Raw genomic sequence first — 13,503 nt, forward strand, 5'->3', positions numbered from 1 at the left:
CCACTTCTTCAGTTCTTCAGCAGTGCAGTCAGCCCTTGTCTTTGGCACGTCCACTCCTTCAGCATTCTTCTTTGTAGTTGCTAAGGTACCATCAGTGACTATGTCCCAGAGTTCATAATCTTCTCCAATGATGTGATCCCTCATCCTGTTTTTCCACCAAGAGTAGTAGTGTCCATTAAAGAGTGGAGGCCTATCAGTGGATTGCCCTTCCCAGTTCCCAGGTGGTGCACTCATGTTGATCTTTTCCTAAGGTGTTAGCCTCTTCAAGGATAACCTGCTCTGATACCAATTGATGTTATAAACGTCAATACCACACAAGAGGGGGGGGGGTGATTTGTGTGGTACCTAATTTTCGCGTTAGAAGAACCTGGTTCTTCTAAGTGTTCTAACTACAGCAGTTTGCGGAATAATAAATACTGAAAGTAAAGTGCACAGAGATTTTACGTGGAAAACACCTGGCTCAAAAGGTGAAAAAACCACGACCTACTACTTAGTAGGATTTTCCCAAACTTCCACTAAAATCACTGAGCCAAAACTGCATTTACAAAACTCTTTGTAAACCTAAGGATTAACTCTAATCCCGTTGTGGCAACCAGCCTCTAACTGCTGCGACAACTTCAAGTTAACTCTAACTTGAATACTCAAAGTACCTAATACAATTGCTTCTAGATAAAGCTGAAAGGTACAATATGAAACACCTACTACAATTGAACTAGAATAAAAGAAAGACACATAAAACTCTTTATGGAGCTGGTTCTTCAATCTGGTTCTTGTAGCTTCAGGTTTGTACACTTGAATCACACACGAACTGCTTGCAAAAAGCCTTGCTATTTTGCTCTCAATTAACGTTTAACTTCTGCGTTTTTGTGCAACTCTTTAATGTGAGAACATCCTGCAATTTATAGAGTTAGTAGATGAAGAAATAACTAGAGTTCTGATGCAACTCTTCCTTGGTGGAAGAGTTCTAGTTGATTTCAACTTCTAACTCCTTCCCTATCTTGAATTGTGTTCTCTTTGATTAAGGACTCCTTCTCCTTATCAATTATGCAACCTTTTCGATCAGGAGATATTAAATACACCAAGTTAAGCTTATCTCCTTCACGTGAAACCCACATGCTCAAATCTGCCCGTTTTTTTGCACCTGAGTGATGGACCTGGTTCTTCAATCTGGTTCTTGTAGCTTCATGTTTACACACTTGAATCACACACGAACTGCTTGCAAAAAGCCTTGCTATTTTGCTCTCAATTCACGTTTAACTTCTGCGTTTTTGTGCAACTCTTTAATGTGAAAACATCCTGCAATTTATAGAGTTAGTAGATGAAGAAATAATCTGTTAAAACTGAGACGAGTCGATCCCCCATGAAATGTCGAAACCCAGACGTTCTCCGCGAGGAGGGAAAAAGGGGACATTAGGTCCTAAGAATGCATAACTGAGATGAGAGGGCAGTGGCTTCAATTCCAACTTTGGTGGCACTTCTATTGACGGCTTGGCTGGAGGAGTTTTTCTTTCCTCCAAGTGCAAAGGCTCAAATTCAAGCTCCCTTTTCCAAAAACGTTGGCCTTCAAGAGCTAGTACCCACTCTGCCAAGTCTTCACCATTAGCTTCGTCTAAGTTCATGAGTCAAGCTTCTAGGGGGTCTTTAACGTTCAATGCTTCATTGCCCTCCTCCAATACTACATCTACCGCATCTATTAGAGAATAATTGGCAATTTCACTAGGTCTGCGCATAGGTTTCTGCACGTTGAATGTTATCTCTTCATCATTTAATCTCATCTTGAGCTCTCCAATTTCACAATCAATTAAAGCTCTCCTAGTGGCCAAGAATTGTCTTCCCAAAATTATGGGAATTTCCTCGTCAACCCGACAGTCAAGGATGACAAAATCTGCTGGGAACACAAACTTCCCAACCTGCACCAATACATCATCTAGAATCCGAAAGGGCCTCTTCACTGTTCGATCAGCCAGCTGTAGTAGCATAGACGCGGGTCTAGCTCTTCCAATGCCTAGCCTTTTGTAGATAGCTAGGGGCATAAGGTTTATGCTTGCTCCCAAATCACACAGTGCCTTGGAAAATGCAAGGTTTCCTATTGTGCAAGGGATTGTGAAACTCCCTGGGTCAGACAACTTCTCAGCTATGGGTCTCATCACAACAGCACTGCAGGTCTGAGTCAGTGTAACCGTGGCAAAGTCTTGGAAGTCGAACTTGCGGGACATCAAGTCCTTCATCATCTTTGCATACACAGGCATTTACTTTAAAGCATCAATCAATGGAATGTTTACCTAAATTTGCTTCAACATCTCCAAAAATTTCTTGTACTGCTCATCTTTTTGATACTTGGCCAATCTCTATGGGAATGGTGCTGGAGGTTGCTTCTTCCCTGTAATTTGGTTTTTCTCTTATTCAGGCATTGTTTCTACTATCGGTTCGGTGCATCTTCAGTCTCTTTCACAACCTCTTCTTCTTTGTTGGTGTTCTCTTGCGCATTCTGTACCGTCACCTCAGTTAAACCTGCTGAATCATCTATCTCAATGGGTACTTGCACCAGTGTCTCAGTCGGCATGCTTTCGCGAGCAATTTCTTGCTCCATATCTAAGTCCCTACCATTTGGGAGGCTCACTGCCATCAGCTGCTTCGGGCCCTGCTCTTTTGGATTGATTTGAGTGTCTGCAGGTAACGTCCCATAATGACGATTATCTAGGTCCATGGAAATCTGTCCTAACTGGATCTCAATATTCTTAATCGCTGACTCATGTGAGTCTACTCTGTCAGCTAGTTTTCCAGTGGGCCTAATCACTTGTTGCATCATACCTTCGAGTTTAGCAAACCAATCTTCATGTCTCATAATCTGTTGTGGAGGTTGTTGATAAGCCTGCTGCTGATTTTGCTGGTTGTACCCTTGTTGCCTTTGGTAAGGCACCATTTTCCCCTGTGGTCGTATAGCCCCATGATTATTGTTGTTATTGTACTGCTGTTGAGCCGGTCTGCATTGTTGATTCTGATGACCCCAATTCTGACCACCTGGTCTCGGTCCTCCATAGTTGGCCACATAATTCATGTTCTACTGATATTGTTAATTATCACCTTCAGCACTCCACGAGCAGACATATGGTTGATTAACGCACGATGTACATAGACCCCCATTAATTGCATCAACTATGTGTACCTTCTGCTTCTGGCCTGATTCTCCACCTTTTTGGTGAGGATGCTCATTTAAGTCAGTAGAGTCGCTATATTTTCAGCCATGGAGTTAGCCGGGTCTAGAGCCACTGAGTGCACCACAGGAGTGATTGGAGCGTTTCTTGTTGTCCATCCTGAGTTTTGTGCCATCTTGTCAAGCAAGATCTTGCTCTCTCTGAATGTCTTGCTAAAAAATGCTCCACCTGCTGAAGCATCAACATTTGCTTTCAAAGTATCTGCTAAACCCATGTAAAATCTCTGCCCCAACATCTGCTTTGGGATACCATGATGTGGACACGTAACCAGCAGACCCTTGAATCTCTCTCACGTTTCATGTAGCGTCTCAGTCGGTCTCTGTTTGAAGCTCAATATCTCATCAATTTGCTGAGTAGTCTTATTGGGTGGATGAAATTTGCTCAAATATTGCTTGACTAATTCCTCCCAAGTAGTGATGGAGTTGATGGGGAGTGAATTAAGCCAAGTTTGAGCTGCTCCTGTCACTGAAAATGGAAACAACATCAAACGTATTGCTTCCGGTGTCATGTTGTGTTGCCTCTGCGTGGCACAGATTGATAGGAAATTCTTTAGATGCTGCTGAGGATCTTCAACATATGACCCAAAGAATAGTCCCTTATTCTGCAGCAGATGTAGCATGTTATTTGTAATCTGGAATGAATCTGCTTATATCTGAGGGACTACAATGGCAGTTGCCAAGTTGTCAGCACTGGGTTGTGTCCAATCATATAGTGCTGCTTCTGGCACAAGAGGTGCCACACCCCAATCGACTCGGTCATTCACGTTGTTTCTTTTGTTTAGGTTATGGTCTTCCATGTCTTATTCAATGTTTTCGGTTGAGTTCTGTTGTTGTTTGCTTTTCCTGTTTGCACGATTCAACGCCTTGAAGACTTTCTCAGGATCTGATAATTGTAGACATGTGATTTTTGACCCTCCCCGAGATTTTACACATTTTTAGCGTTTAAATATTTAGTTTAGGTTTAATATCGCTATTTTAAATAGTTTTGACTCTTTTAATTTATTTTATCACAAAAATAAAAATTACAAAAATATTTTCTTTTATTTAGCTAATTAATATTTTATCTAGTTACTTTTAATTTATCTACCTTACATAAAATTCAAAAATACAAAAATAGTTTCACATTGTTTTCGGAAATATTATTTTAATTTAACAATGATTTGTCCATTTTGATCTTTTAGTATGATATTTGAAAAATACCAAAAATAGGTTTATTTTAACGGTATTATTTTAATAGTTATTTTACTTAAGTAGGATTAATTAGTAAATGGTTTAGTATTTTTAGTCTTGTTTTAAAAGAAAGAGTATGAAATTTGAGGCTAATTTTGTTTGGTCTTAATTGAAGAGGTCCAAAGAGATGGCCCAATTTTAAAGCCCAAAACCTAAGACACACTCTCCCTTCTTCTTATACACCCTAACACACATTTTCAAGATCTGGACAAAAAAAAAACCCAGACTACACAAGAGACGACGGTTTTCTATCATTTTCTCCATGAAGACCAAACCAACAGACCCCTTCTTCTTCTAACCATCACAGCTCGCCGGAGAAGCGACCACACGCACACAGCAGAACCACCCGCCGGCCAGACCAGTCGTTTCCATCGTTTCTATGAATCAAAAAGAACACACCCTAACCTAGAGCTACATCAACGACCCCTCTCCATCATCTTCAACCTAGAGACATAGCAGCCATTCTCAGCATACAAAGAGACCTACCCTTAGGCACCAGCCGCAAAACAAAATGACACAAAAAAGGCAGCCGTTTTCCATTCATCTTGTATAGACCCCTTTTCTTCATCTCCTACACACCACCTTCTTCTTCTTCACCATAAATCATCAGCAACCATCCCCACCCACAACCCAGCAACCTAACGCCACACTCCCTCGCCAGAGAAGCAACCATCGCCGGAACACCCCTCCTTTTCAAGCGAACCAGCGACTGTCGCTGTATTCTTCCAGTGGGATCCTTTTCATCACTTCAGGAATTCTCATCGTTGACTTGTTGACTCGTCGTCTTCCGACGACCGCCGTCGCCGAACTTATTGTGCTCAATGCTCATTTGCTTTCGGATACGTCTACGGAGGTCTTTATTGTGCGTTTTGCGGTCAATGAATCGTGATCTCTATGTTCGTGCATTTTCGGACCGGCCTTATTCCATGTTTTCTGGGTTTGTTAAAGCTGAGAGAACACTTAAATGCCTTTTCCTTAGAAAGCTTCATCTTTGGCCTCGATTCCAGGGTGAATTTTGATTAAAATGTGGGTTTGAATCCGTGCTTGGTTGATTTTCGGGTGACGATTCGAGACTCTGTCCGTTTTTCAGCTTGCCAGTGTTAATTCGAGTTTCGTCCGCGGTTTGTTACATTTTTGAGTTCAAAACAGTGAAACACTCAATTTTCCGGCTATATTGAGGTCCAATTCTTTCATCCTCTATTCGTTTTAATCAAGCTTGATGTTAATTGTTTGCTTGGTGATATGATTCCGTTGTTTGTGTAATTGTTCTTCATAGTTTTGAATTTGTTCGCTTAGTTATATGCTTGTGTTTACTCGAATTGGTTATAGTTGAACATGATTTCATCACAGTATAGAAATTGGGTTGCTGGGTAAAAATTAAAAGAAAATTTAGGTTCAAGATAATAACGTCGTTCTTTTATTCTTGTTTTAGTTACTTTTCGAGTATGAGCATGCATAGGCCGTTATCACGTGGGTGGGCAAACTTTTCGGCGCGATTTCTAATGAACCATCGTGACTATGGGTACAGTTCCGGTGACATGGTTACGATACGTAATTCCCAAATTCGGGTGCACATTTCATGTGACCCGACCACAACTTCGAACAATAATAAAATAAACATGTTGTAGATCGTGGGTGCGACTCTCGTGACACGATTCGCGATTTGTACCAAATAAACAAGTGTACGACAATCGTAACTTGTTTCAGAATAATTCCATAAATAATTAAAAGCGGTCAAAGGTTAAAAATAAACAATAGGTATAAAATATGTAATTAATCAGATAATTAGGCCAAATATAATAGTTGAGCGACCGTGCTAAAACCACGGAACCCGGGAATGCCTAACACCTTCTCCCGGGTTAACAGAATTCCTTACTCAGATTTCTGTTTTCGCGGACTGTAAAATAGAGTCAAACTTCCTCGATTCGGAATTTTAAATCGGTTACTTGGGACATCATATGTTATCCCAAGTGGCGACTCTGAATTTGAATAAATAACCCCGTTTCGATTATTGTCACTTTAATTGGAAAAACTCCCCTATACCCTTCCGGGTTAGAAAAAGGAGGCGTGACAGCTCTGTCGACTCTGCTGGGGATGGAACCCAGAATCTCTGGTTCAGGGTTCAAGAATTCGAGCTTAGAATAATTGTTATATTTGGCTATTATTTATTATCTGATTTTTATTACATGCTTGGGTCTAATGTGCTAAATGCCGCTTTTTATCGCTTTGATATTATTTGAACTGTATATAAACTGCTGCGAACCCCTCTCTTCTAATCTTCTAGGAAGTGCATGCTGGCGTGACTTCTTTTCTGTTAGTGTCATACCCTAATTTAGAACGAGGATCGGATCAGTTACAAAGCCGGATGGCCTTTTGGTTCCCGGTACGTAGCCCCCCCTCGGCTCGAGTTGTCCGCTCGGGTAAGCCAGGTCTAAAACGATACACCCAGGTTTTAAACCTAGAATAACACAGCCTCATGCCAGATCCCTAGTAGGAACGTTTGTTTGCATCATGTGCATTTGACTTAGGGGACTCAACACAGGGGTTGGGTCCGTCTAGGACAGGTGTACCCAAATAATAAAAGACCGTTCTGATGCATCTTATGTGCTACATGTTGCATTTTTCAAGGGTAAAAGGGGTCATTTGGCAGACCAATGATGATTGAGGGTAAATGAGAAAGAAAAGAGGGTGAAGTGTGAAAATAAAGCAAGTAGGGCCCAGTTATGTTTTTCTTTCACATTTTTTAAGCAAAAGACAAAAAAAAAATGAAAAATCCCGAAAAAGGATTTTGCGTTTTCCCATCATTATTTAAAAAAAAAAAGAAAAAAAAATGTTTTCGCAAATCAGTTGTTTTATTTATTTATTATTCTCACCCGTATCCAATCCTCCCGAACTACGCATACCTGATTCTCGTCTTTCGGGGCGTAATACGTAGGCAACCCACATAGGGTCCGGTCTTCCTAGTGAGTCTTAGGTTTTTGGCTTCGAGGGTCGTAGCCAAATCTTGCATCTCTAGCCACTTTTGGCCACATCGGCCGTTTTGCAAAATAGGGCTATTTTCGCAAAGTGGTCTATTTAAGTGTGTCTGGAGAGTCTCCAATCCACAATTAGGTGTCTCTTTACTTTAAGGTCTATCCTTGTCAAATTTGCATGTCTACCGCTTTTGGCCACATAGGCCGTTTTGCAAAATAGGGCTACTTTCACAAAAGTGGTTCAATTGACCCATTTCTTAGAATCTTGAGTCCACAACTAGGTTTCATATTACTTTAAGGTCCCTCCTTTCCTGAGTTTGCATCTTCAGCCACTTCTGGCCACATCGGCCATTCTTGCAAAATGGGTCATTTTTGCAAATTAATTTCGGGCCATGATTATTGGGAGTTTGAATCCACATAAGCTTTAGTGAGGTATTTCCATGTCTATGAGGTCACCTTTGATGAGTTTGCGCTAATGAGCCACATAGGTTAATTTTTTTAAAAATAGCCACAATCATGTCTTGCATGTGTCCAATAGGGAGTGTTATTGTCTCACATAGTATTCTAAATCTTTAACTCTATTTGGTTTTAGTTTTCTCATACAGGTGTGGATCTACTTACCGGAGTTTGAGCATGACAGACACCCCGGGACCATCCAGTCAGGACCGCTGCATTCAGGAGTTGCTTAAGGATTTTTTATTTTTATTTTTTTAGTCGGTTTTTTTTGTTGTTGTCTTGTACTTTATAGTCATGTTCAATAGTACTGATTCTTTTTGTTGGTGTCAGAGTTTGTAGTAGTATAGTTGAGTTTATCAAGTCTCTCATTATCGTATTTCCTGTTTTATATTTGAAAACCGAAAAAAAAGAGTTGTAAATGAAAAATCCAAAATGCTTTTTGTTTCTTAGTTTATTTTGTCCATTACTTTTTTAGAACTACACTTGGTCTGATTCATGAGGGACATGATACGTAGGCAACATACATAGGGTTCAATCGAATCATTTTTTTAAAAAAAAAAAATTAAAAGAAAAAAAAAAAGAAAAAAGAAGAAGTGAAATTATGGGATGTGAGAAATGAGAGAAAAGAAAAGAGTGATAATTAGAAGAAAAAAGAGGAAGGAAAATGAGCAAGCCAAGAAGTGCTAGAAAAGAAAGAAAAGAGAAGATTGAAATGAACAAAATTGGGATGATGCCAAGTGAGCTTGTGACCCTCGAAGTCATTCTAGAACCCTTAATTGTTACTAGGTGCATTGCACGCAATGTGATATTTTTAGCTGTTAAATGCCCTAATGCTAACAGAATGACCCCATTTTGTTCCTTTTGTTATCTTCATTGAGCAGAAGGGTGGTTGGTTTGTGGTTCTTAAGTAACTCATCCATACAACATAAGGTCAAAGAGCAAGGTAGCCATGGCTAGCAAAGACTTGGACACAGGTGTTATTAGTCCGTCTAAGGAGATTGCTGAATCAGAATCTGAGTTGAACGAAGAGGTCTTAAGGTTGAAAGGACAGATGGCCGGAATATACCAAGCCTGGATTAGTGGGCGTCCTCCACCATTACTTCCAACTAACTACCCTGAAATCCTTGTCACCATTCCGCCACTCTCACAAATCCAGATTCCTACTGCTGCTGATATCTCCCCACAACCTTTTCACACTCCACCCGCCAAAACCATCTCATATCCCACTCCTTTGACCACTCATGTTTTTGTAGCTCATCCACCAGCTACCTTTCCTCGATCCTCCAGCGAGACTGTGTTCAAAATCCCCGATGCCCAACACTGTGCTACAGAACCAACTTTCAAGGTCTCGAATCCATACTCTCACGCTCCTCATTTTGAGCCTCCCGGTGAAAATGAATAAGCCTGCTAAGACAGTGGAGCAAGATAAAATATCCAGGAAGGTGAAAATCTTAAAGCAGTCTTTAAGAAACATGCAAGGGTTGGCAGGTCAGAAGAGTATTGCCTTCAAGGATATGTTTATGTTCCCTGACGTTCACTTGCTCGTAGGATTTAAAATACCAAAGTTTAACTTGTATGACGGGCATGGAAATCCAGTAGCCCATTTGAGGGGTTATTGCAGCGAAATGAGAGGTGTTGGCGGGAAAGATGAGCTGCTGATGGCGCATTTCAGTGAGAGTGTGACTGGGGCAGCCTTGGAATGGCATACTCGTCAAGATGTCAGTAAGTGGCATACATGGGGTGACATGGCTTAAGATTTTGTTCGGCACTAGCAGCAGAATGAGACATTGTCCCAGACCGCTCCTCCCTATCTCAGATGGAAAAGAAACCCAAAGAAAGTTTTAGGGAGTTTTAGTTCAGATGGAACGAACAAGTTGCTCGAGTCAGTCCTCCGATTGAAAGAAAAGATGCTGCTGAGCCCCGCCAACGACAGGATCCAGTGGGCATTCCTGCTAAACACTTTCAGCCTCAATACCGACCCCATGAATATCCCCAAGCTCCATAAAATCCACCCCAACACTACTTCCCACCGCAAGACCCTCAATATCCAATCAGGCCACCCCAATACCATGTCCACCACGCACAGTCGTATGCTCAACCCCCTCCTTACCCGCAATGGTTTGCACCGTCTCCACAAATGTCTTACCCACCTCTACAAGCATATCAACCACCTGCCCGCAAGAGGTTCCAGTCAAGGCCGGAGTACAAAATGAAAAGGCAGCAACAAAGAGAAAAGTCTTTCACTCCTATTGGAGAATCATATGCCAGTTTGTTCCAAAGATTGAGGCAATTGGGCATGTTGAAGCCAATTCAGATAAAAATGTCGAACCCCCTTCTAGAGAATTTTGGTTATTCTCAGAGGTGCACATATTGCTCTAACGCCTCGAGGCACAGTATATAAAAGTGTTGGCATCTGAAAAGAGCAGTCCAAAAGCTTATTGATTCAGGTGACATTACCGTGCAAAATCCAGATGCAGCGGATACTAGCCAAAGTTCATTACCAGTTCATAATGAGACGCATATGGTGGGCATGATTTGTGTTGAAAATGAATATGAGAACTCTTCTGAGCTTCTTGAGGGCCACTTGTCGCAAGTTTTCAGCGCTATCAGTCTCAGTTCCAAAAGTTGATCTTAAGAACGAGTTGGCAAAAGGGACCCAAAAGCTATTTGCTGAGGTCAATATGATTGAAATTGGTAAGGGTATTGGTGATATTGATGTGGAACTCTGTGGCTAAGATGTCAATCTTGGTAATTGGAAAGACGCTCCTTTCTTGGCTAGCCAGGGGAGTCCTGGTGGTTTATTTTGTTGTCATTTCCGTTGTCCGGGTTATTTCAGGGTTGTAATCCGGATATTGTCTTGTGACTCAAACCCTTCTATCCTTTTATTTTGCCTAGTTCGTTTAGTCGTAGTAACTCATTTAGTGTTGTCTAGGTTTGTTCCAGGGTTGTAACCCCAGTTTATTTTGCTTGTTTTGTTGTTCAAAACCATTTCACCGTCTGTCTAATGCAATTTCCTATTTTCTGTTATTTCTAGTCATTTTTTGTTTAGTTCTCTTCTCCTTTTATAGTTCTTTTCATGCTGGCTCTAGTGACATGACATGCACGCATAATTCTAGGCCTGCTCTTAAAAGTTAGTTTAATCATGAAGCAATGAAATAATTTTGAAGATGATAGGGACATTTGAGGGAAATAAGTACAGATTTGGACATTTTGAGATCATTTAAAGCCCGAACTGTGTGAACTGGGGCAGATAATTTGGGAAGTTAATAGGATGACAAGAATTCGTTAAAGGAGAGTGCATCCCAGACAATTTGAAGCGACTAGTTTTGAGTTCAAGTGCACCTCAAGTAACAAGATAAAGCCAAGGGAGTTTGCTCTGAACTAACAGAGGGTATCCACTGTGAAGAATAAATTACCCAACGAGAGTTCTGTACTTGACAAGGCGCTAAAGAAAAGTGGAAGGCATATCAGTGATATCAATGCCGAAGCTGCAAAAGAAATTTTGTGCATGATCTTCTCTTTCATTCTCAAGTTGAACGTGATGTACTTGGCATTTTCAGGGATTGGAAGGCCCTCTTTCAGCTACCCAAGCACTTATACCATTCGATACCCTTTTGAGCCTGTACTGATTTCTTTGACCTCCCCTCTTTTGGAATCAAGTTAGAGTCATACGAAAAAAAAAGTTCATGTCCCCATAGGTTTATTTAGAAAGTTCATTCCAAAAGGAAAATTCAAAAAAAAGAGAAAAATAGAGATAAAGAAAGAAAAAGAAATCAATTTCTTTTATATGTCTGTCACTTTATCTTTGTTAGTGCTGTCTGCCTATAATGATAGATAAATCAAAAACTTTTCATTCAACTTATTCTTTCAATTGAAATTGAGATTTTTTCCTATCCTCCTATTTTATTTTGAAAAATTTGAAACTTAGGTAAGTGCTTTTTAAACATATGTATAAAAAGAACATATTTCATTTAATTTAGCCCCTTCATGCTTACTATAACTAGTTATTTCGGTTTTCTATTAGCGGCTTTAACTATAACCTCAGCTCTATTTATTGGTCTGAGCAAGATACGACTTATTAAACTGAATATTAAAATGAACAATTCATAAAAGAAATCCTTCTGTGGGATTACGCGTATTCTATATTTACTTACGTTACCAATTGTCAATTCTTGTTCATTGTCATTGAGATTCATGTCAATTCGGATTAATATTTAGGTATCGATATTACCTCTTTTTTTTCTCCTTTCAAACAAATAAAAATGATTGAAGTTTTTCTATTTGGAATCGTGTTAGGTCTAATTCCTATTACTTTGGCTGGATTATTCGTAACTGCATATTTACAATATAGGCGTGGTGATCAGTTGGACCTTTGATTAATTAACATCTCTTTTTGATTGACCTCCTCCTTTCTTTAATTCACAGGCACAGGAGGTCAAATTCCGATTGTTGTGAAAGTTACTGAATGAATCTATTTTATTCTAATTCGATCTAAGAAGAAAAAAATCACGCTCTGTAGGATTTGAACCTACGACATCGGGTTTTGGAGACCCACGTTCTACCGAACTGAACTAAGAGCGCTTTNTGATTCGTGTTAGCTTCCTTGTTGTTGAACTACATATTGTGGGATCGTTGCTTCACATTATTTTCTCCCTTGTTGAGCTGTTCTTATTACGCTTAGTATTCTCTATTGTGGTTATTACTTGTGAGCTAGTTTTACCGTCTCCTTGTGATCGAAAGTTCTCGAGTTGATTTACTTTTCATGTTCTTGTATATATTGTCATTGTTGTTGTGGTACTTGTTGTGGTGGTGCACGATGTTTCTGCCGTACGGTTGTTGATATTGTGATGCATGAGGTTTCTGGCGTGCGGTTATTGTTATGGGGTTGCATGATGTTTCTGTCGTTCTATTGCTACTATTGACTTATTGCACATGCGGCATGACAAGGCAGGATATATATATATATATATATATATATATATATATAAAATATGTGGGTTGCGCATGTGGCGAGACAAGGTGGGAACATTATGATGCACGTGTGGCGAAACAAGGCGGGCACTTATTATGTTATGATTTGCACACGTGGCGAGACAAGGTGAGCTATGTCAGGGGTTGATTGTGATGGCCTGGGGCATTCTTGCTGTTTGATATTGTGTTGTGGTATGCTTACCTGTATGAGTTTTATCTCGTGGAAGTTGTGAGAAAACATCTTACGTGCCGTCCGTTCTTTTCCTTATGCTTATTAGCTGGTAGGAACTATGTTAAAGCACTTGCATAAGCATACACGTAGTTGAACACTCCCATTGGATGTGAAGCTCTCCTGATATTGCTGAGTATAGATGTACACCCTCGTCTACTTGTCATATATGTGAGAGTAGCTCTAGTTAGTAAGTGAGTTATCAGCGTGACCATGAGTTGTGATGGGGGCAAAGGATGCCAAGTGTTAGCGTTCAGGTATTGGGACCCGTGAGCTGTAAGTTGTCCGAGGTTCGGTATTTCGTGGAGTCTGTTGGCTAAGACTTGATGTGAACACTGTCATAGGTTCTGAGTTATTGCTTACCTTTACTGTGTTTGTGATTTAGGTTTTGGGTTTGTGATTTCGCTTGCTCTTCTATTTCATTATTATGG

The 13,503-nt window shown here is 40.3% G+C and overlaps 1 protein-coding gene and 1 non-coding gene across 2 annotated transcripts; both read right to left on the reverse strand.

Annotated features, from left to right (window-relative positions):
* Window positions 1-1,622: 1,622 nt before the first annotated feature.
* On the reverse strand, window positions 1,623-2,249 carry LOC109220877. Its single transcript, XM_019385345.1, has 2 exons — window positions 2,062-2,249; window positions 1,623-1,812 (listed from the first exon to the last, which is right to left on the reverse strand). Exons 1-2 carry the CDS (start codon window positions 2,247-2,249, stop codon window positions 1,623-1,625), a joined length of 378 nt encoding a protein of 125 aa, XP_019240890.1.
* A 10,130-nt stretch (window positions 2,250-12,379) lies between these two features.
* TRNAW-CCA lies at window positions 12,380-12,453 on the reverse strand. The gene has a single exon. It is a non-coding gene; the product is annotated as a tRNA-Trp (tRNA).
* Window positions 12,454-13,503: the final 1,050 nt, after the last annotated feature.

Source organism: Nicotiana attenuata, unplaced genomic scaffold (assembly GCF_001879085.1).
Source record: "Nicotiana attenuata strain UT unplaced genomic scaffold, NIATTr2, whole genome shotgun sequence".
In the NCBI taxonomy this organism is placed as follows: Eukaryota; Viridiplantae; Streptophyta; class Magnoliopsida; order Solanales; family Solanaceae; genus Nicotiana; species Nicotiana attenuata.

Bases quoted from the DNA above. Each gene is read 5' to 3' on its own strand.
- LOC109220877 (XM_019385345.1), bottom strand. From the start codon at position 2,249: ATGCCTGTGTATGCAAAGATGATGAAGGACTTGATGTCCCGCAAGTTC. The intron at 1,813-2,061 runs GTGTGATTTGGG...CTTGGCCACTAG, and splicing joins CTTGCATTTTCCAAGGCACT to GAGAGCTTTAATTGATTGTG.